This window comes from Primulina huaijiensis, chromosome 1 (genome assembly GCF_012295235.1).
Source record: "Primulina huaijiensis isolate GDHJ02 chromosome 1, ASM1229523v2, whole genome shotgun sequence".
NCBI lineage: Eukaryota > Viridiplantae > Streptophyta > Magnoliopsida > Lamiales > Gesneriaceae > Primulina > Primulina huaijiensis.
Genome location: NC_133306.1, coordinates 5,285,116 through 5,307,973, shown reverse-complemented (window position 1 = coordinate 5,307,973; position 22,858 = coordinate 5,285,116). Strand labels below are relative to the sequence as shown.

General features: G+C 31.6%; 2 protein-coding genes and 1 pseudogene across 3 annotated transcripts; 1 reads left to right on the top strand and 2 right to left on the bottom strand.

Moving 5' to 3' along the window:
- Positions 1–1,494: 1,494 nt before the first annotated feature.
- Positions 1,495–5,641, top strand: LOC140979593 (14-3-3-like protein D). Of its 2 annotated transcripts, none has more exons than XM_073445084.1 (7): positions 1,495–1,687; positions 2,850–3,156; positions 3,262–3,349; positions 4,056–4,165; positions 4,237–4,385; positions 5,069–5,118; positions 5,221–5,641. In XM_073445084.1, exons 1-7 carry the CDS (start codon positions 1,615–1,617, stop codon positions 5,221–5,223), a joined length of 780 nt encoding a protein of 259 aa, XP_073301185.1. In that variant the 5' UTR covers positions 1,495–1,614; the 3' UTR covers positions 5,224–5,641. The 2 variants fall into 2 exon arrangements, with proteins under 2 accessions (XP_073301185.1, XP_073301178.1); XM_073445077.1 differs by having other exon boundaries at positions 5,066–5,118.
- A 4,905-nt stretch (positions 5,642–10,546) lies between these two features.
- LOC140985385 (cyclic dof factor 4-like) lies at positions 10,547–11,323 on the bottom strand. Its single transcript, XM_073453274.1, has one exon. The coding sequence runs from the start codon at positions 11,169–11,171 to the stop codon at positions 10,692–10,694; it is 480 nt and encodes a 159-aa protein (XP_073309375.1). The 5' UTR covers positions 11,172–11,323; the 3' UTR covers positions 10,547–10,691.
- Positions 11,324–19,343: 8,020 nt separating this feature from the next.
- On the bottom strand, positions 19,344–22,404 carry LOC140973592 (uncharacterized; annotated as a pseudogene).
- Between the last annotated feature and the right edge of the window lie 454 nt (positions 22,405–22,858).

The following is a 22,858-nucleotide window of genomic DNA, read 5'->3' as shown; positions in this document are numbered from 1 at the left end:
AGGTTTGAAATTTGAGACAAAGCTATTTTTATAAAATGTTTAGAGGGAAGTCCAAGGGTGGATCTACTATGTGGATAAAACTGGGTTTTTGTCCAAGAATTTTGGCAAAACTTATGGGGAGAAACTTGTATGAGACGATCTCACGAGTCGTATTTTGTAAGACGGATCTTATCTATGAAAAATTATTACTTTTTATGCTAAGAGTATTATTTTTTATTGTAAATATTGGTAAGGTTGACCCGTCTCACAGATAAAGATTCGTGAGAGTGTCTCACAAAATACTTACTCAAACTTATGTAACAGCTCATCTTATTAATTTTAAAATTGTTCATATATATATCTCAAATTATCTTGGCTTAATATCGAAGGACTAAATCAAAATTTTTCACTATTTTAGTCCACAATTTTAAAATTGGTCTTAATATTGAGGAAACCAATGGGTTTTTTTTTTCTTTTCTTAAAAACTTTCAATTTTTTCTATTTGTATTATATTGGTGTATGATAATTGTTCATACTGAATATAACGATCGAACTATGATCTTTGAAATTATGTATGTTTTAAAATATTCGAGTTGCACCAATACCACCAGCTATAGTTTTTGATAAAACGACAAACATTTGGTCTTACAATTGATATCAGAGTTAGGTCGTGAGTTTTATTTTCATTGATTGTAAATAGTGTAATTATGGAAAGGAATATTGTTTTGGTGCAATAATTGTCTATGTTGGTAGAACAATTGAACCATAACGATTAGGTTGTTGTATGGTTTAAAAGCTTGAAGTTGCACCATTACCACATGTTTTAATTTTTGGTAAAACGACAAACGTTCGATCATACATATTAATTATTTTAGAGGAATTATTTTGTTTCATAAAATTTGAGTGTGATGTTTTTATGGTATGTCAGGTTATTAATTATTTTTTACCTTTCTATCTTAAAAAACATTGGTTGAATATTTTGTAAGAATGTTATTGCAGCATTGCGTTGTCGAAAATGTCAATATAAAGATGAAATAATGAGTGTTGCCTTAGACTTGTTTGATGATTCATTGGTTCGATGGTTCCTATTTAGATATTTTTTACAACAAATGTGGCGATTATTTTGTTTGAATGTCATGGTATTTGGGGAAGAATCAACGATAATTATATTGGGACGACGACAAAAATTGAAAATAAATTTCGTTCGATATATCAAAATTTTCTGGCTATACCCCTAAGAGGTCTATTTAATTTTTGGGATGAGGTATGCATTTTTTATATTATGGATTAGGTACGTATTTTTATATTTTTATGTTTAGATAGAAGGATTTAAAATCAATTTATTTAAATATTGAAATTTATCGTGATTAATTTAATTATTGGAAAAAATTAGAGGATAGATGTGAGTATCTTATTTAATAATAAAAATAAATGAATTTTAAATAATCAGATGCAAAAAAAAAAATCGGTGAAAAAATCTCTTCACAGTACTACTATTACAGCCAAAGGTACAATAATCGTTTTCAGCATTGAAGGATAGGGCTCTACTTGAAATAAAGTCTCAGTGAAAATAACAAAACCTGGTTCCTGGATCGAAAAGCGCGAAACCCTCATCAAACAGGGGCAAGTGGAAGAATGGCTGCCACGAAGGATCGTGAAAACTTCGTCTACATCGCGAAACTTGCAGAGCAAGCCGAACGTTATGATGGTATATAATCTGTTTAAAATTAAATTTTAGGATTATTATTTTACATCCGTTCAATCAAGGCCATAAATTTCTGAAATATTTTTTGTAGGAGTAGTTTCAGATTTGTGACATGATGTCAAAATGTTCTGTGTGTGACCTTTGCAGTACATGTGTTTTTATTACTTAGATTAGATTTGAGAGGTTTAGCGACAATTGAGTATTGTGATTTATGAATTTACTCGTTTGCAATTGAGTGTTTCATTATAGTGCGTCGAAGTTAACCCGCATAAAGTTACCAAGCATTGCCTCGTTACATAGTTACAGATGATTTTTTGAGTGAAGTTGTTTCTGGTTACTTTTGCTTCATTTTGTTGGTTTAATGTGTGTTTTAGCATCTAAAACTGTTATATAACTGCTTTCAAGGTGTGTATTTGTTTTCTGATTCTTGAAACAGTTCTTGGTCGGTGTTTGACCGGACTTATACGCATGAAATGGTATCTTTTAAGTCTTTTCGTTGTCCTGCACAATTCCCCTTCAATAGTATTGTGAATGAAATGCAAAGCCAACTTTGTTTATTAGGCAAGACAGCCACACTGATAAAAACATAAGACTGGTGCAAAATCTTATTATAATCATCGAAATTATGGTAAGGGAAGGGAAACACTAATGGCACATAATGAAATTGTAGAAGCCACGACCTCTTAGGTATTCCAAAAGTCTAAGTAATACATGATTGTGTGAAATTAGCATGGAATGCATTGAAGAAAGTAATGTTAGGAGATGAATTGTTATCAGGAACAAAGTTATGATTAAATTTGAAATTTCAAATCTCTTATATTGAAGCATTTTTGGGAAAATGTTAAGAAAAGAAGAAGTTATCCGACCTGTGGGAGAGACTAAAAGTCAAATGAGAATATAACACGAATGTTTGGTAGAATGTATTTGCTTGGATGAAACTTCCAAGAGCTTATGAGATGTTTTACTGGTAGCAGTAAGCTTGTCTATCACGCAGTAAAGAATTACAGATACCTCAAATTTAAGTTCATGATAGTTTTAATTGACATAAGCTTTTTAACTTCTTATATTTGATATCGTAAGCTCTTTTTGAACATCTCACATGTTCTTAAAACATTTTTAGACTGCTGACAATTGTTTTCCATTGATTTTGTTCATTATTCCGAAGAAATGGTGGAGGCCATGCAAAATGTTGCGAAGCTTGATGTTGAATTGACAGTTGAAGAGCGGAACTTGTTGTCTGTTAGTTATAAAAATGAGATTGGATCTCGAAGGGCTTCGTGGAGGATTTTATCATCAATTGAACAAAAAGAAGAGGCGAAGGGACATGAACTTAATGTGAAGAGAATCAAGGAGTACAGGCAAAAAGTTGAGTCAGAGTTGTCCACTATTTGTGGAAACATCATGACTGTGATTGATGAGCATTTGATCCCTTCCTCATCAGGTGTTGAGACCACTGTGTTTTTCTATAAGATGTAAGTGCACATCAATTTCTATTTGCTTCTGTATCATGTTTTGCATATCCACTCTTATCCATCAATTTTACATTTCTAATTCCTTGTCAAAAAATATAATTGTAGGAAAGGAGATTACTATCGTTACCTGGCAGAGTTTAAGAGTGGAAATGAGCGGAAGGAGGCAGCGGATGAATCAATGAAAGCCTATCAGGTGAGACTTAAGTCATGATATACCACTCAGATCTTTTTGATTATCTGAGATGGATTTAGAGTTTATTTATTTTTTTAATACATTATTAGTCAATTTAGTTAAACATGTGATGTTTTTATTGAAAAGTAATGCTGATTTTGATTTATCTTGATTACATTAATAGCGTCAATGATAATGATACAAACCAAATAGTTTGTAAGATATAGTACCTGCACGTGCTACATCACTAGTTTAAATGAAAGTAAAAAAGATTATTTAATTTGGCTCATCATGTTTTTGTATGTAAAATATCGAATCAATTTTCATGCTCTCGAACCTGTCTGAGTTATTTTTTCTTTTATTTGTTGTAGGGGTTTTGAGCATATTTCTGCTGCAATGTTTATTGTGTATTATATTTTCCAGGATGATGATATTTGTATTTCGGGCCTTTGACTTAGTCTTATTGATATGCCAATAAATTTTTGGATTTTAACCTCGGTTCCAAAAGCTGGTCTCAGAGTAATGATATGGGATGAGTAACTACATGAATTTTGTTTTATCTAGCAGTCACAACTGACAGATTTTATTTTCATGAATGTATTTCTGTTTGTGATTGGAAAATATCTGTTAAATTTTATTTGTTTACAGATGATTTATAGTTTGATGCTGAGGGTGTACTAATCTCAGTGAATCTCAAACTGTAAGTAACGTGATCATTTGCTTGCAGGCAGCCACTAATGCTGCGGAATCAGAGCTGTCTCCTACACACCCCATTCGATTGGGTTTAGCTTTGAACTTCTCTGTCTTCTACTATGAAATTTTGAACTCTCCAGAAAGGTATTTGAAATAGTTTGTGAATTATTCTTTGCATGCCATGGGAAATTTGTCACGTGTAAACTTTACCACAGGGCCTGCCACCTTGCTAAACAGGCATTTGACGAAGCTATCTCGGAGCTGGATACGTTAAGTGAAGAATCATACAAAGATAGTACATTAATTATGCAGCTCCTTAGGGACAACCTTACCTTGTGGACTTCTGACATTGCAGAGGATGGAGGTAATAATTGGTTGACATATCTAACGTTTTGTTGATATCGTACAACTCGTGTTCTCTATTTAAAGGATGCATGACTTGTAGAAACCATAGTTGTCAAAAGTGTGAGGCGCAAAAAAAGCGATAAATTGTCTAGGGCCGGCTTAAAGCGCAAAGGCGAGGCAGTGAGAGGCGAAGGCTGGTGGTGAGAACTGAGAAGCGACAGAGCAGGCCGCAGGGTTTAGGGGCGCAACATTTTTCTGAGCAGACTTAAGTGCGATTTTACTCTGCCAAAGCTTTAAAAAAAAAAGGCATGTGCGACTTCTATGACGCGCACAAGCGAGCACCTTGTGCATCAAAGCAAGGCACACAAAAGCGCTCGCTTCACAGACCTGCTGCGCTTCGGAGTTCCATGAAGCGCAGGCCTTGTGCGTCGAGTTGCTTTGTGCTTGAGCGAGTGAGGCGAGCGCTTTTGACAACTATGATAGAAACTAATTCATGTGGATTCAAATTAGAATTTGATGTGGTTCGTTTCAAAAGAAACTTGAATCTGCCAGTGCATGCTGCCTCAAATATGCACAGAATCTTGATTCAAATGTTCTGATTTTGCTTGTGACTTTAAGTTCTCGTGTCATCATAAAAGATGTTCCCAAATTTGTTTTACGCACTTACATAGTAGCTTCACTTATTTCATTTATCACCAGAAGAGGGCCACAAGGTAGATGGGCTTGCAAGAGCCGGCAGCGGCAACGCAGAGGTGGGTTGTTTCGTCCCATATTCGACACCTTTTGTTCCTTATCATTTGGAATTCTCTACTATTTTGCCTAGTGTATTGAACTTTAATTTTTGTTCTTTGCAGTGATTTATATTAATCGCATTCAATTTCGAGAATCAAGTGGAAGACATTGCTTCATATTTCGGTTTCGTGATCTGTTGCATTCTGAATCCTACACCCCTCCTAAAGATGGTGAAGTGAGGGCCTCGTCTCGTCTCGTCGTATTGTTTTGGTGTTATTTTATTGTGGTTGCTGTGATGGTTTTTTGTTTTGTTTTTGTTTTTGTTTTTGTTTTTAATGAGAATGAGGTTTCTCCCAGCTAAAACCAGGGCACACTCTGTCTTACCCTGTACCAATTCAGAATCCTCCGACGTTACTCGGACTGCAATTGTGACATTTACATCGACTCTTCACTTATTCTCAGTTGAGTGCTGCTTCATAATAATTTGTAATAAAAATTATTAGATGTTGAAATTTATAAATTTTATTTATATTATTTTCCAAATATGTTTTCAAATGCATAAAATCAAACAGAAATATAAATTTATATTTTTCATAAAATTTGTTTAAAAATTGGTTCGATAATTAATATACATAAAATATGGCAGAAACCTTAACCAGTATATGTGTTATAATATTAAAATAATTAAAATATTGTTAGTAATTTTCTCATCCATCTTTTTATAACATCGAACCTGATTTTAACTTTAAAGTAATTGTGAAGACTCGGAAAGCCTGTTAAATGCATTTTTTTTAATTTTTTGTTAGACTATATAACTTGGGATCGCTACTTTTCAGTACGTATTAGGTAAAATTTTGTGTCATTTCTTTATTTTATCAACAGTTCTACCATCAATCCACAAATATAATTGAACTTCGATTTCGTGATCTGTATCTTCGATTTTTGGAAACTTGTAAAGTTCTCATGTCAAACTTTGATGAATGAACCTACACAACCTTTAAATTGTATCTGATTAAATCCAGTTATTTTAGGATTGACTAATTTTCATCCCCCAACATTTGACGTTAGCTTGGTAGTCTGTCAATTATGAAAATCAAATAAACTGCGCTAAGCAAACATTGTGCGAGACTCGACCGAGAAAGTGTTTGTCGAACTCAGTATTATTTGGTCTTGTGTTATCTTGTTCTACAAATTCGGATAGTCACGGAGCCGGTTACAGGCATTTATGCTGGTACATAATCCTATTTTAATGAATTTTTGTCAGACATATAACGAGAATTCGAATATTTATGTTGGAAAATTTGAAGGAAGTTCCTCTGCAAAAAGAATATTAATAAAACAAAAAGATAGAAAATAACGAAATTTTGTAGAAACTCATGAGAATCTGCAAGATTTCCTATCCACTGTGTGTACAAAAAAAATCCATCCGAAAAATAATTTTTAAGCCGAAAATACCGAAAATATTAAACCCAAAAAGCAATTTTCAGATATCAACTTTGAGCCTAAATTTATTTTGCTTACAAATCTTTCGGACCCCCCACGGTTCGAATACAGAACACAAGTAGTAGTTTTTATGTTAAATTTATTATTATTTTTAATTTAATATTTTCTTACAATGATTTTTGTATATTAAAAATGATATAATTATTTAAAAATTCAAAAGTTTGGATAAAGATTCAAAAAATATTTTACTAATTTTTAAAATTTTATAAAGTGGATAAATAATTATAAAAGAATACATAAATTTATTAAAATAGATTTTTATAATATTTTTTTATCAAATGAAAAAAGAGAGTACTTTTATAAATTTAAAGGGGCACCAATTAAGGTGCAAGTCAATGGATGGTCCACAAATAGCAAAATATGATTAATTAAACACGAATTACTGTTATTTTGGACATTATTAATTAGTGTTGAGTAGGTCTTTTGTGCGACGGTCTCACGAATCTTTATCTGTGAGATGAGTCAACCCTACTGGCACAATAAAAAGTAATATTATTAGCATAAAAAGTAATATTTTTTCATGGATGACTCAAATAAAATATTCGTCTCACAAAATACGATTCGTGAGATCGTCTCACATGAGCTTTTTACGTTCGTGTTTAATTAATCATTCTGGGGACCATCCATTGACTTGCTCCTTAATTGCGTCTGCTCAATTCTCCAGCCGAATCCTTGCATTGGGTTTGGCGCAGGAGACGGAGTGCTTCTTGCTTGCACAGGTTGGCCTAATTTCTTGGATTTTTTAAAAGTTTAGTAATGTATTATGCATGCTAAATTATTTATGGTTTTAAAAAAATATGATAAGCACGAGTATTATTATAAGTCCAATATGATTTGAAATCGTCAATTTTATAAAAATTTGTGCACTCTACTGTTCTTAAAAGAATACTAATTCCATACATTTTAGCATAAAAATTAAAAATATGGATTTCAAAACGCGAAAATATCACATCATTATATATTTGGTTCACGATATAGAGAATATATTGGGTCAGATGGATTTCTTCTCGGACACACTGTAGATCAGGCGGAGAGTACTCGGGCTGAAGAGTCTGCACACTTTAAAGAGCAAAGAATGTTAGTTGGCCCCCGAAAGATTTTTCGAAGTGACTACTCTGTCGCTCAAGTTAGTCAAGCTTTTGTTTTTAAAGAAAATTATAATACAGATAATGTATAATACAATTTTATAGTAAGTGAATTACATGCTTTACAATTAATAAAACCAGGGTATTTATAAAAATACAAGTAATGATGACCTTGTTTTCATTGCTATTTATGGAGAGATGGTTGCGCATGCCCTGTCTTTTGTCTCTACATTAGTCACATCATCCCAAAATGATTCTGAAGTATGGTACCACATATCTATGACCAAGAAGTGACACTTATACTGAGGTGTACGAGCATATGATCGTGGTGTGATAATGAGGACAGGACCTCATCTCTTAAATCATGTTACACTGTTCGGGCTAAGCTGAGAACCCGGGCTCACTCAAGTGTATGCTGGTCTGATCATCTTCCTTTTTTTTTTGCAGTTCCGAGGATGGTATCCGAGGTGGTTCTTATCCTGACTTTTAGTTATGGGATGACCCGGGTTCCGACCCCTCCACAAACCAAGTTATAGGATGACCCGGGTACTTCTCGTGGCATCAAATGTTATTTGATGAGTGAGCTGTTGAGTAATGTATATCTTGTGGGGATTATGAGCATTAAAAGTGCTTCGAAATCTTTCAGAGAATGCTTCAAGTGTGTAAAATCTCGTCGTTAATCTCTTTTCTTGGCATTTTTTTTATATATAGTAGTACTTCTTATATCTTTTCATTCAACGGTCGACTATAGCTCAATAAATGAGCATTAATGCAATAAAACTGTTGTCATTGTCATTTCCTTATATATTGTACACTTATTAATTAGCAATATAACCTTTACCAAATATGAGAGAAAATGACCATTGACATCAAAAAGTAAATAGCTCTACACGTAAACTTTTAGGTAAAACAATTTGATCTAATGGTATCATATTTTATCGGGCAAGATCAATCTACCAACTTTTCTAATAAAGTAGGTGAGTTTCTTGTAAGATATGTGTCTTGTATCTAAATATAATTTTACTCGATCGTTGATTAATATTCTTAGATAAAAAGAATGGTCGAGTAGTCCATGTACCACATACTGATGAGAAGGAGCGGTCGAGTAGATCAATTATGTTACTGATGGTGAAGCGGTTGAATAGCTTAGCATTAAATGACCGGTTAAATGGATTTTTTTGAAGCAGTCGATTACCTGTAATACAAATCAAACGCCAACTAGATCTAGTACAATAAATTATTGTTTATTATCAACAAAATTAAGAAGATCTAACAATAATAATTAAATAATATATTAAAAATCCATTTTGAATGCAGAATTTAATTCATTAATTTTTTTTAAAAAAAAGTACAATAGAACAATATGAAATAATATTTTCAAATTATTTACACGCACCTTCTTTTTGTTTGATACAAAATTTAAATGTCAATAATCGAATAGTTTGAATAAGTTGATTCAAGGTTTTTAATTTGATTTTATTTTTGTCTTTTTACTTTAATTAAACATATTTTTATATATATAAAATGAATAACCCTGTTTATACTAATTAAAAGGTCGTATCGAGACTCAAGCAGACTGCACAAACTCCTTTGTTGGTATAATATTATAATACACACACACACACATATATATTTTGTATAATATAACACACACACACACACACATATTTTGTATAATATCACTCACACACACACACACACACACACATATTTTGTATAATATCACACACACACACACAGATATATATATATATATATATATATTAGCAGCGTATTGGTACTTGATAAAGTGTCGAGTCTTTTAGTATGTGATTCTTGTCATACATCTCTTTATGCTTTCGGATCAGATCCCATTATAATTATAATTATTATAATTATATAAATTTTATTGTTTTCTACCTTTAAAAAGCTTCCTCAATATTGCAAGTAATCAATCAATTTAAATATTTTAAAAATTTATATGGATGGATGAATTTCAAATTTATATATTTTAAATATATTTTTTTGTTATTTAAATAAATAAGATATAAACTTCAAATCTACTTCTCATATTTTTATATAGTATTTCATGTTAATTAAAATGAATATCAAATTCACTAAACAATAATATCATTTGAATTTATTTTACTTAGTTATTAGTATAAATAATTAATATATAAATTTAATATTTGATTTATTGTTTTATCTCCAATTCAATATTGTTGACGATAGATATATCATCCACTTTGTTCTACCGCAATTATATATTACAATATATATTATTTCGTCAAATTCCATCTATTTATTAATCCCTCTTCTTTTTTAAAATAATTTGTAAATATAATCCCATACCTCAAACCTAGCTAGATATCATTAATTTAAGAGTGTGTTTATTGTGAGATGGTCTCACGAATCTTTATCTGTGAGACGAGTCAACCCTACCCATATTCACAATAAAAAGTAATAATCTTAGCATAAAAAGTAATATTTTTTCATGGATGACCCAAATAAGATATCTGTCTCACAAAATACGACTCGTGAGACCTTCTCACACAAGTTTTTGCCTTAATTTAATTTCTAAAAATTAATTAATGTTAGTTGGTAATGTTTTTTTTTAAAAAAAAATCGCATGGGACCGATGCCATTGGACCAATTCATCATCACTGGACGGCAGATGACTAAAGTTTCATTATTATCAAAAATTTATCCCTAATCTAAGCTTTTGATTCGCTTATCAACGCGAATTTGTGAAGAAAAAATTAATAATATTTTTTTTAGAAATTACAAACACTATCTTAATCAATTAATTATTAATAATTGTATGAAAATATTCAAAAATTAAAAAGAGGATAAGGCCATTAGTAAAAAATTTATAAGGACAAATGGTTAATCGGTATATTATTATTAAATTAAGCCAGGTTGTCTGTACAAGAAAGAAGCTGGTTAAGCAACTAGCAATATCTTTTTTTAATCTTTAATAATGATTTTTTTTCTCCTTGGAAACTACATGACAAACTGTAAGATCATTAATAGCTTTGACTATTCGAGGCGCATCTCCTCCTCTTCGCCGGAAAAAGTTCCCGTAGACAGCCGTTCTCAGCCATCTGCCACTCCTCCACAACCTCGTCGAAGTCCAGCTGTTGCATCCCTGAAGCATCAAACAAGCAGCCCTCCGACAACGCCGCTAGCCCCCCACAAGGTGGCTTGGTCTTCCGGCGTCCAGCGCCGACGGGAACGTTGCGGAGGGCTCCTCCGGCGGTCCAGTATCTTTGACATCCCTTACAGAAGTGTCTGGGCTGATTAACATTGTAGTTGTTGAAATAACAGAACTTGGTCTCCATGCTCTTGCATCTTGGGCATGGAATGATCTTGTCTGGCCTCTTTTCAGCCGCCGGATCGGTTTTTTTGGCGTCTTCGTGATCGTCTGATCGCTGTTTCAAAGAAATTGTAGCCCCGAATAGCTTGATTCTTGATGATGATTTGTTGTCCTCTTGAACCTCAGCCATGTTTCTGATTCTGGATAAAGTAATATGATACTTGACTAGGGTTTGATGATATTGCAGAGTGTTTTCTGGTGGAAGAAAAATTATTGGAAAATATAAGTAATTAAAACACAGAGCAAAAGTTCATTTTTGGTCTTGACGAAGATGGTTGTTGCCTGCTGGAAGGGTTTGGTATGTATATATATATACATACTCATACTTTTAATTTTCTATCAACATAATATTCTAATGTTCCGATAAGTTTGTGTTACTTCTGAAGTGTTTCTCTCTTATTCTAATATCATTAGATCATGTAGATCCGTCAAATTTTTATAAAAATTGACATATACATTAATAATCCAAACGTTAACATTTGAATACTCCAAATATAACATAAAATAATCATCATATTATGCTACATATTAGGTTAGAAATCTCACACATCAGTGCTTATATATGGGAATATTGGAAAATACAAGATTTACACGTGTCTCGTAGGTGATAAATTTTGTCATTCTCAACTTAAGGATTTTATGCAAATTTATGTTTTTAAAAATTGTGAGGCAGTGCTATAAAAAAAAAAATTTTTGTGAGGGGGTAAAATATGAGATGGGTGATTTTGAAGTAAATTTTATATATTTTTACACTTATTATAAATTAAATTAATCTTTTGTATAAATAAACTTTGAATTTATATTTACTCAACTTTCATTGAATTTTCCCTCATGGAAGTTGATTCTATATATGGATAGAAAAGCAATAAATAGCTCTCATGAAGTGAAGTAAAATTCGGAGCGATGATTTTATCATTGAAAAGATTTGAATTATACGGGTATACAAGTTATACTTTTTGATAAAACGGTAAGTGTTTAATTTTAAAATTTGTATAAATAATAATTTAATGTGTTCAATCTGTATATATTCCAAGGTGGTGAAATTATTGAAATATGGAGTTTTCTAAGAACCATAACTATCCTCCTAAAAAATGGTTGAAGCACTACGCTTCAGTTGTATCACTTGCATGATTTAAAAATTTTGAGTTGTGATGAATTATTATAAGATAAGAGATAAATGTTCAATCCCACTTAACTTATTTTATTATAATTAGATTGGAAATTTTATACGGAGTATTTTGATATGTTATATATATGTGTGTAAGATATAATGATATATAACATTGTTGGAAAAATAAATTTCATAATATCTTTATTTAATTCATTCAAAAAATAGTTGTATATTTTTCAAAACTGAGTCAACAATGTTATATAAAAAAAAAACAAGAAGAAGAAATACCACTAAACATAGAAATGCGATTATATATTTGAGACAATCGAAAAAGAAAATGTAATTATATATTGGGATGAAAAGAAGAATATAAGTTATTGATATATTGAAATTTTAATAAATGTATTATTTTTTGGGAGGTTCACACTTTTCTCAATCATTAAAAAATTATTGTACGTTAAGTTCTCGATCTAGATAAATAGATAATTAAAAAAAAAACAAGCGTTGATAGTGCATCCTTTGGAAAAAAAACAAATAAATAATAACAGTGATAATAATAAAATAAGAAAAAGGGAAAAAAGGAGCAAAAAGTGCATAAAAATTCAAGAATTTTGGCGTAAAATTCTATGGAAAGGGGGAAAGAACAGAGATATATTAAATAGAGCCGCCAGCAGCAAATTGTAAAAGTTACTTGGTAATTAAATAATAAATTAAAAGTTGATGCTGAACTTTTTGTCCACATCATTTTCCACGTCATCATTTTGTTTGAGTTTCAAAGTGGGTCCCATATCGAGTACAAAGCATTTAAAAGTGGGAAGCATAAAGATAAAGATTAAAGGGAGGATAAAATAAAAAGTGGAACTTTTTATTTTATTAACTTGAAATCCCCATTTACTCTTCTTGCCTTTTTCATTATGTTCTTGCTTTGGATGATTATCAACCTTTTTTGTAACTCCACAAAACTCATAGAGTGGATCTCTTGTGAGACGATCTCACGAATCTTTATCTGTAAAACGAGTCAACCTTATCGATATTCACAATAAAAAGTAATATTCTTAGCATAAAAAGTAATACTTTTTCATGGATGACCCAAATAAGAGATCTGTCTCACAAAATACGACCCGTGAAACCGTCTCACACAAGTTTTTTCCAAACTCATATCCAGTTGATACTCTCACGATTAAATCGAAAATTCAACGATCTCCAGTTATTATATCATGTTTTTTGATTGGCTTCCTACGACTTAATAATGAATTTAAATGGAATTTAGATTTTAAAAAAAATTTACTATCGACGACAAAGTTTAATTTATAGTCTTACCCCTAATTAAATTTGGTTTGAGAATTTGAACATATAATGTTGACACAACGATCATAATTAAGCATCGAGTAGTTTTAATTCGTATTTTTGTAACGCTGAAATTGGGGAATATGAAAGAAAGAGACTTGGTCATATTGCACGTACGTCAAACTGCATTTATAATTTCGTGTATTTTAAGTTTTGAAAAAAAATAAATTGGAAAATTCCTATAGGATTAGGAAGATTAAAAAAAAATATGCACAAATTTATATACAAATTAGCGTAAAAAAAATGATGTCGTATAATTAATAGGTCTTTTGTGAGACAGTCTAATGAATATTTATAATCTCTTCCGTATTTACAATGATAATTAATATTTTTGACATAAAAAATAATATTTTTTTCATTTGTGATCAAAATAAGATATTATATCACAAAATTTTCTCATGAGACTGTTTCGCAATTACGAACTTTTTTTCTTAAAATATCGACGAGTATTTACTATTTACATATTTCTAGGTCAAAGACAAGCTATCATCAATGTATTCCTTTCCGGATTTTTTGTGTAGGCCTCTATTTTGATATAAGCTATAAAAGTCTCAAATATATTTGAGTGGATCTCATGTGAGAACGTCTCACGGATCTTAATATGTGAGACGTGTCAATCCTACCGATATTCACAATAAAAAGTAATATTCTTAGCATAAAAGGTAATATTTTTTCATGGATGACCCAAATAAGATATCCGTCTCACAAAATACGACTCGTAAGACCGTCCCACACAAGTTTTTGCCAATATATTTTATACAAGATCCACGCATATTTTGATATATATCAATATATTATTTGCTAATAAATAGAATATTTTCATTGAAAATGCCAGGACTCTTTGTATATTTTAAATAAGCATTTAATTAAGAAAAACAACTCTTAAATATTTTAATTTTCTTAAATTTTAGTTTACGATATCCAGGTATAATACCATGTCTTTATTTTTGTTTTTGGCTTGGCTTAAAACATTTTCTTGTGATGCAAAAATAAAGTTATTCACACAAATCGTAAAAAGTCTCTGTCTTTTTTTTAAAAAATAAAATCGAGACTCTGTGAGTTTTTGGATAGTGCGCGTTTCATTTATGGATGCGACAGGCTTGACTTTGTCTTTGGAACAAAAGTGACATTATATGCATGCATAGATAATATTTGTTAGTTATCCTCTCGGTTTGATAAAATTTCTTAAAATTGTATATATGGACTTAGACAATCGTTCTCTCTTCAACTAGCTTTTGGACTTGAGTTAGGTTCAAGTTTCAATCTTAATATATATACATTATATACATGCATAGGTAATATTTAAATTATTACGTAACAATATTTGAAATTTTAAAATTATTTCAATCGAAAATTATCGATTATTTTGCGCCTTGGTCTGACTCTTAACATATGATCAAGGCTCTTTTCAAAAAAAAAAAAAAAACATATGAATTATGATCCCTCAAAGTTTTCATGTCCCGTTTTTTTCCCTTTTTTTTTTTTTTAAAAAAAAGAGAAATCCAAAAAGAAATGAATAGATCCTTAGAGCCGGATGCTTGTTTTGGTAATGCTTTTCCTTTTGGCTGCATATCTTTTCTTTTCTTTTTTTTTTATAATTATTTTTCTCATGCTTAATTCTCTCTCTCTCTCTCTATATGAGAGAAATAATTATATATATAGAGATAGAATTAAGCATGAGAAAAATAATTATAAAAGAATATATTAATAAATTTGATTCATTATCACTTTAATTTGTTATTATTATTATTTTATTATTATTATTATTATTATTATTATTATTTATCCCTTTTTATTACAAGGGTTTAGTGTAGTGACATCTGGGCATCTCTCAAGCTTAATTAAATAATTTAATGAAATTGGAAGAGTGGTTTGATTATGGGATCCCTTTAACAATTTAAAAGTGTCTTTATCTTAGTTTAATAATTTTAAAAAGTAGCCTTATTTCATTTACTTTTTTGTTGCCATCTCACGATCTCGACAAGCAATCATTTTCGTTCTTTGGTTGGAAAAGACGAACACTTTTCTTTAGGTTTTTGGGGTTTCTTTAAATATGTAAAAGATTTATTTATAAAAGATAAAAAAAAAAATCTACGGTTTTCATCATGCTTTGTGTTCTTTGCGTTTATTTTCCCATTACATTACCTTTACATATCTTTTTTAATGTTCAAAAGTTGAGTGTGTGTGTGTGTATATATATATATATATATATATATAATATTTTATAACTTTAACGGCACAAAACTAAATAATTAAGAATTTAGTTGTGATATTCTTGTCCGACATTGATTTAAAAGAAAGTTTAAAATGATTTATAAAAACTTAAAATAGACTCATATAACAACTTGAGTTAATCATTTTCGAAAAAACGAAATTGAATACGAAGTAGTTTGTATATGAGTCTATTATGCAGACTAAGCCACCCGGGCGTGGCGGTAATTACAAAATTGAAGTTACTTTATCATTGTGACTCATTTTTTAACTTTATTTAAGACCTCCTGGCTATGTTTCCTCCTTTTGTTAATTATTTTGTATATTTTGTAATGGATCAGAAAATATGCAAAATATAATTCCACGTCTATAATAATTATTATTTTTTGTGATTTGAGTTTAATTTCGACATAGATTCCCATCTGTAAAAGAACGTCCCGATCAAAAGGGAATTCGTTTTTAAAAAAATGGATCATTGAGTGAATTAAAGACACAAATGCCAAAAATATCTTGCTTAACTTCTCGGTCGTTTGTTAAAACAAATAATGAATATTAATGTCTATATATTATTATACAAAGCAAAACGCCCAGAAAAATTTATTCACATTAATTAAATCATAAAAATTATTTTTTAATTTTATAAACTCATGAATATATTTAGTAATTTAATAATGTATTAAAATACATGTGTGTGTGTGTGTGTCTTATAAGCACATTGACTTCTTTCTTTCTTATTTTAGTATATAATATAATAATAATAGTTGATAAATATATAATGCTAATGATTAACCTTAATTGCGTGTCTAAGAGATTATTTTCTTCAATATTAATGCAATTAGCTGGAGAATCAGCAGTTGAAAGCAATTGAAGTGTAAACATAAAGGCTTAAATACAATTAAATTAAAGTCAATAATTTGTAGATGCATGCATCTTATTATGTATGGCCCGGGGAGTTGTATATTTTCCTTTTTCCCCTTTTAATGTTACTCTAGTTTAATTTGTCGCACAGAATATGGATAAACTCCAATGAGAGCACAGTTGTACGTACAATAATAATAATAATAATAATTTAAAAATTATTATTTTTTTAATATAAAGTTTGATTTAAACCTCTATTTATTCATATTAATATTAATAGATTGTTACAATTAGTCTTTGTTAAATTTTCTTGATGGATGCTACACACGACCCGCTTTTACTTTGCTGATCGAGTGCTTGGAAGAATTCTAGCTAGCAAAAAATTTTTTTTTGATGACCTTTACATGTTTTGTTTAAATTTAGATGTTAGCGCAAACATCTTTGTAAAAATACATCGGAAATAACATTCTGAGTGTAGTATAGAATGACTCGCAAATGAAGGTGGCCAAAATAATGGTGGAATCCTTGTTTAAAAATTAACAAAATTACTCTTCGGTCTTTGTCCTTTTTTTCCACCTTTCGTTCTTTTATCGTTCATATGAGGAAGGCTTATTTTTAAATCTTTATCAACATAGTCGTATTTGTGTTCAGTCTTTATCAGACCAAATTTTTTTCTTCAATCACTGATTCACACAAAAATGAAAATATTTATGTGCTTCTTTGGCATACATGTGTTTTTTCGAATGAAATCTAATACAAAAATTAAAAATCTTCAACTAATATATGATATTTGGATACTAAGGGTGTGTTTGGTTGATGTGATTAAATAAGGATAGATGAATAATCACATGCTTATTTAATGTTTGGTTAAAATTTTAAGATATATTAATAATCATTTTGACCAGGTTTAAGACCTAATTTTATGATTAATTATTTGATTATTAATCTAACAAATTAAGTGGGATAAGTTATCAACACACCACAAATTACATTTTTATCTTCTTATCTCTTATGAAAATAAATATTTATCAGATTTTAATTTATTATGTTTAATGATTATCGTAATATTTTCAAATATATTTCTAATAAATATATTTAAATTAATTTTAATAAATGTAAATTATAATTATAAATATTTAATTATTTATCCAATTATTTTAAGAATATATATTTAATTAGCATTTGAGGCATTTTGGTCGTTACAATAAAATTTACAAAATTAATCCATCATTTTAAAATCATAACAAACACCATGTTATTTATCTCACCATACTATTAATCCATATATCTCATTTTTTAATCAATCTAATTATTAATCATTTACTTATCCTATCACACATACCAAACGGAGCCTAAATATTTTAGATCTGTTACAAAACATAAAATTTTGAGTATAAAATTGAAACAATTATAATAATATCAACGATTGCTACACTTGCTTGTGTGCTCAAATATCATATAATAGTATTAAATATAATAGAGTTAATACTGAATTATCATATATTAATACCAAATGTTCAATGTTTTGTAGTGGTTCATCAAAAAAGACACGAGTCATTAATATCAATACTTGTTATACATGTTAGGATATCCAAAAATCATATATTAGTATCAAATCTGAAACATTTTGTACTCAAATATCATATATTATTATATTTTCAATATTTTGTATCGATTTTCATATGAGAAAAGACGTATTATTAATATCAATTTTTGCTATATATGTTCGAGTACTCAAAATTCATATATAAATGTCAGATCCGAACTTTTTGTACTCAAATATCATATATTAATACTAGATTTTCAATATTTTGTATCAAATTTCATACGACAAAATAATTGGAGACTCAGAGACTACAAAAATATTGTGTGAATCAAAGACTGTAAAAAGAAATTTGGTCTGACAGATACTGAACAAAAATACAAATATACTAGGAGGATTTATCGGTATTTTACTCTTCACCAGCCATTAAATCGGGTAGATAGATAGTAAGCACCAAAAGACATGAGAAAAGCTAGGGAGAATCATTTTGATTTTCCGATTATTGCAAGCACAGGATTCAAAATGATATTTATTGCGAAGTCGACAAAATCCCAGCCGATCCTGCCTTGTTTGCGCCTTCTAATACATACATACATACATACATACATACATACATACTTCTGCTTTCTCTAGCCCTCGAAACGACGCAAAATCCAGAAAGCAACTGGCTGACCTGGCATGACGATGTGACCACACACATAAAATGCTATTGTATACTTCATTGAGTTTTGCGTATAAAAATGTTTATTTTCTATTTCTTTCAGATGGGGAGGAAGTACATCAAAGAACTCATTTCAGTAAACTCCTTTGAAGTTTTTTTCATATTAATTTTTTTCTTTTTTCTCGCATTTTTTTTAATGTTGGGAACCTACCATCACTACTTTTTCCTGTGGATAAACCCGAACGACCAACACAGTAATATGCAAAAACCGCTGATAAGATAAACCATACTCGTCAAATCCTGTGTGACTAAGTTCAAACTTTTGATAAATGTGGGCCATACCCTACAATCCCCTCTACCCCTTAGGGCCCTTTCCCAGCGTTCTTGATTTGGTTTGGGTTGGTTTGACCGAAAGTGGTATCTATGGAGAATTTTCACAAGTTTAAACGAACTCGTTGTGGAATATTTTGAAGTTGAAAATAAGTAATATTAGCATAATAATGAATTAGCTAAATATTATACTATATTTAATAGCGGAATATTTAAGTAAAGTGTATATATTTTCGTATAGTAAAATATTTTGAAGTTGGCAACTGGGCAGCGAAAAACTTACAACTGGTGCACAGTTAACCGACCCATAATAACAAGCAGCATACACATCCAAGCATCACGCGTGTATCAGTCAATTATTCAGCCCCAAGTTTCAATAATCACAGCAGGACTTCAGTTTCCACCTTTAAGTCCCACCAAGCTATCCAACATAAAAAAAAAATAATGTTGAAAAAACCCATGAAATTAATTGCATAACGTAAACGGGTTGTTCACAAATATGTACCTCAGCAAGGCCTAATCTGGAAATTAAGGTCTTAATTACGAACATTCAGTTTCCAGGGTACCTATACCATCATCTTGGGATGAGAATACTCAAGGGTCACTCCAATTACTATCATCATCACTACCAACAGCCTGAATGGGTAAAAGAAAGTTAAAAATAGATAAATGCTAAGTCAACTTGTGTTTTTGTTTCAGATTTCTGAACAGTCTTTCTTTGATTAGTGAATGTGATGTTACCTGGCGAACTGCATATGCCTTTTCCAGAATAGCAGTGACTTGATGTTTGCATCCCCAACATATTGCACAAATGGTTTTGTTGTTATAGTTGGCCTCAGGTTGAATGACTGAATCCGTCAAGGAAAGGGTAAGTAGTGTCCTAAGGAGCATTGCAAACTACCACGATGTTGTACATAGAATCGACTTCTGCCACAAGCACTAGACTAGACATGGCCACGGGGCGGGGCGGGGCGGGGTTAGTGTCGGGATTTTTCCGACCCTTAACTGTAACCATCCTAGACGGTTACGGGCTGGGTCCAAGTTACCTTTTTTTTTAAAAAAAAATCTAGTCACGCCAAAGTTGTTGAATTACCACCCTTGCAACAGTCGACCAGCTGGTCCGGATACGGGTTGACCCGGCAGGTCAATCGGTGTACAACGGCCACGACGTGGCCTTTGATTTCAAATGCAATAATTTTAAAAACTAGACCGCCTTGGGGCAAAGATTGCACAGCACTAATACTTAAGAACTACTCAATTTCATTAGTGTATATGCAAGGTTCAAAAACTCGACTCAATTTCAGTAGTATATGCAAGGTTCTAAAACTAGTGTGCATGTCAAAAGCTTGAAAATAGCACTATTTTCTGGCAACTCACTCTTGTTCTTATATGGTGCAGGAAGTCCTCATTTTTATCTACGCCGCCCTTCTGCCGATTGTATTCTTGTTTTGCATCAGACTCGAGCAAGGCAGATTGTTGTTACATAAATCACTATTATAAATTCTTTTCAGCATAAAATATTAAATGAAATAGCAAGAAAAATGAAGGGGACTCAAAATAGTTGACCTCACTATTCTGTATGTCTGAGTTCTCAAAAGTATGATGTTGATTCAAATGGGCTGGCTTAGGTTGCTGAGACACGGTAGATCCTGAAAGCTTAAGGTAAAATACATATTTAGAGACTTTTGACAATGCCTCAGAATTGTTATCCATAGCATTCTGATTGGGCTTCATACCCCGCCATTGCGCAGGAGGTAGAGGTGGAGTAGCAGGACTAATAAATTGTGGTCCTAAAGGGTAATGTGAATTGGCGCTTTTTGTATGTTCCTCCATGAATGAGCTATTTTGGGTGTCTGAGCTCTGAAGATCAAATGAATGCTGAGATTCAGAATTTTGCACTGAAGTTTGCAATTTTCAAGGTTATCTCCAAGGTTTTTCCTCCCAGCATCACCAACTGTTGAAACAGAACCTGTCAAAGAGATTTGGTGAAAAGAATCATAAAAATCACGGTCCTTGCTACAGGGAGATTCGCCAGACTCCCACCTATCAGAATTTGATCCTGACTAACGACTGATACAACCATCTTCTAGAGAAGGCGATGATCTATAGAATATGTCATCATCTGAGTCTGAACCATCATTTTGCAAAGTGCCAGACACCTCAGGTACCAACTGAAATGAAGGAAAGATACAACTGCTGCTTTCGTTATTACCGTTTCTATCAGGAAATTTTAATTTCAGCTTGGAAGTTTCAAATCCATCAATTGGTTGGAATGATATTTTCGTGTGATCAAGTGGAGGAGATGCTGAAGGAGAAAGTACCGGAGTTTCACCTCCTATTAGGGGTTTAGATGGTCTTGAAAATGTTTGATGTGCAACTTTTTGATTATTTTTCTGCTCAAAGGCACCGGTAGCTTGATAGCTGGTAGGGGTAGTGCTTTCATTATGATCATGCAATAGTTTCCCGTTAGCTCACATTGTAAACAATCTATTGCTAAGTTAAAAAATACGAGAAGAACTTGTGCTATTATCTTGCTGATTTCTGGAAGCTTGGTATTCTGAATTTCCAGGTAGAAGACTTCTAGAGGCCGCTGTACTGGCTACAGTGGAACTGTCATTACATTGATAAATTGAATTCCCAGTATTTCCATGTCTGGTTGCTGAATCAGCAGGTGAAATTTTGCAAGATGTCTTCCTATTTTCATCATCGTTTTTGGACAACTGAAATCCGGTGGTTTTGATGGCTTGAGGCCTAGTAAGCCACCATTCGTCCAGAACATGACAGAAGTAACATTAGAAGTTTCTGGTGTCTGAGACTCAGAACTGCTCCTTGCTCTATGGATAATTGGCAACCCTGATATATCCTCTCTACACAGTCAGACAATACGGAATTTGAAACACATCCCTCAACTCCACCATAATCAATGTCAACTCTCTAGAGAGGATCAACTTTCTGCAGACCTCCTCGATTCAATGACTCCCCTGTTCTTAAAGTTGATTGGAGATTCATGTCATCTGTCAACTCAGTTTTCACGGTTCCCCCATGAATAGAACTGTAAGCTGTAGAATGGGATTTTGGAGATCCAAAATGGGATCTTGTTCACAACTTACAGTGATCGTAGAACTGAAGGCCAATACATTACATTCAGATTCTAAAGATTGGTATTCCAAGTCACAATTTGTGAGATCACCCACTCTACCATCTGCTCCTATGTCATCCAAATCAGAGTTACAACCTTCTTTCTTTTTAGTGCAATTTGTATCAGTTTCAATCTCTGACTCGATGGTATTAAGTGCATCCATAAATCGATCAGCTGTCAATGTCTTCAGCAAGGATATCACCGGACTCCAATGTTGGCACAGCTTCATCACAAGGCTTGATATCATTTTTGTCAACAATTTTCATATTAAAGTCATTAACACCCCCAGTTTCAAAGTTAAATTTAGAGGAACATGACACTGTATTTCTATCATGATCAAACTCATGCGTCGTGCCACTGGTATCATACTCCTGTGCTGTAGACTCAACTGTATCCGTCTTTTCATCCCAAGTAACATAAGATGACTTATCGTTAGGCTGATCTTGTGATGGACAGATCTGAAGACCATCATCATATATATCTGTAGCTTTTTGCTCAAGAGAATTGTGATGTAGCAAATCACTATCATGTCTCTTCGCTGGTAAAGACATTCTTGAGACTCTAGTTCTTCATGTTGGATTGAGTAACTTGAACAGAAATCACTTTCAACGTAGCCA

Bases quoted from the DNA above. Each gene is read 5' to 3' on its own strand.
- LOC140979593 (XM_073445077.1), top strand. From the start codon at position 1,615: ATGGCTGCCACGAAGGATCGTGAAAACTTCGTCTACATCGCGAAACTT. The intron at 3,350-4,055 runs GTGAGACTTAAG...ATTTGCTTGCAG, and splicing joins AATCAATGAAAGCCTATCAG to GCAGCCACTAATGCTGCGGA. The intron at 4,386-5,065 runs GTAATAATTGGT...ATTTATCACCAG, and splicing joins TGACATTGCAGAGGATGGAG to AAGAGGGCCACAAGGTAGAT.
- LOC140985385 (XM_073453274.1), bottom strand. From the start codon at position 11,171: ATGGCTGAGGTTCAAGAGGACAACAAATCATCATCAAGAATCAAGCTA.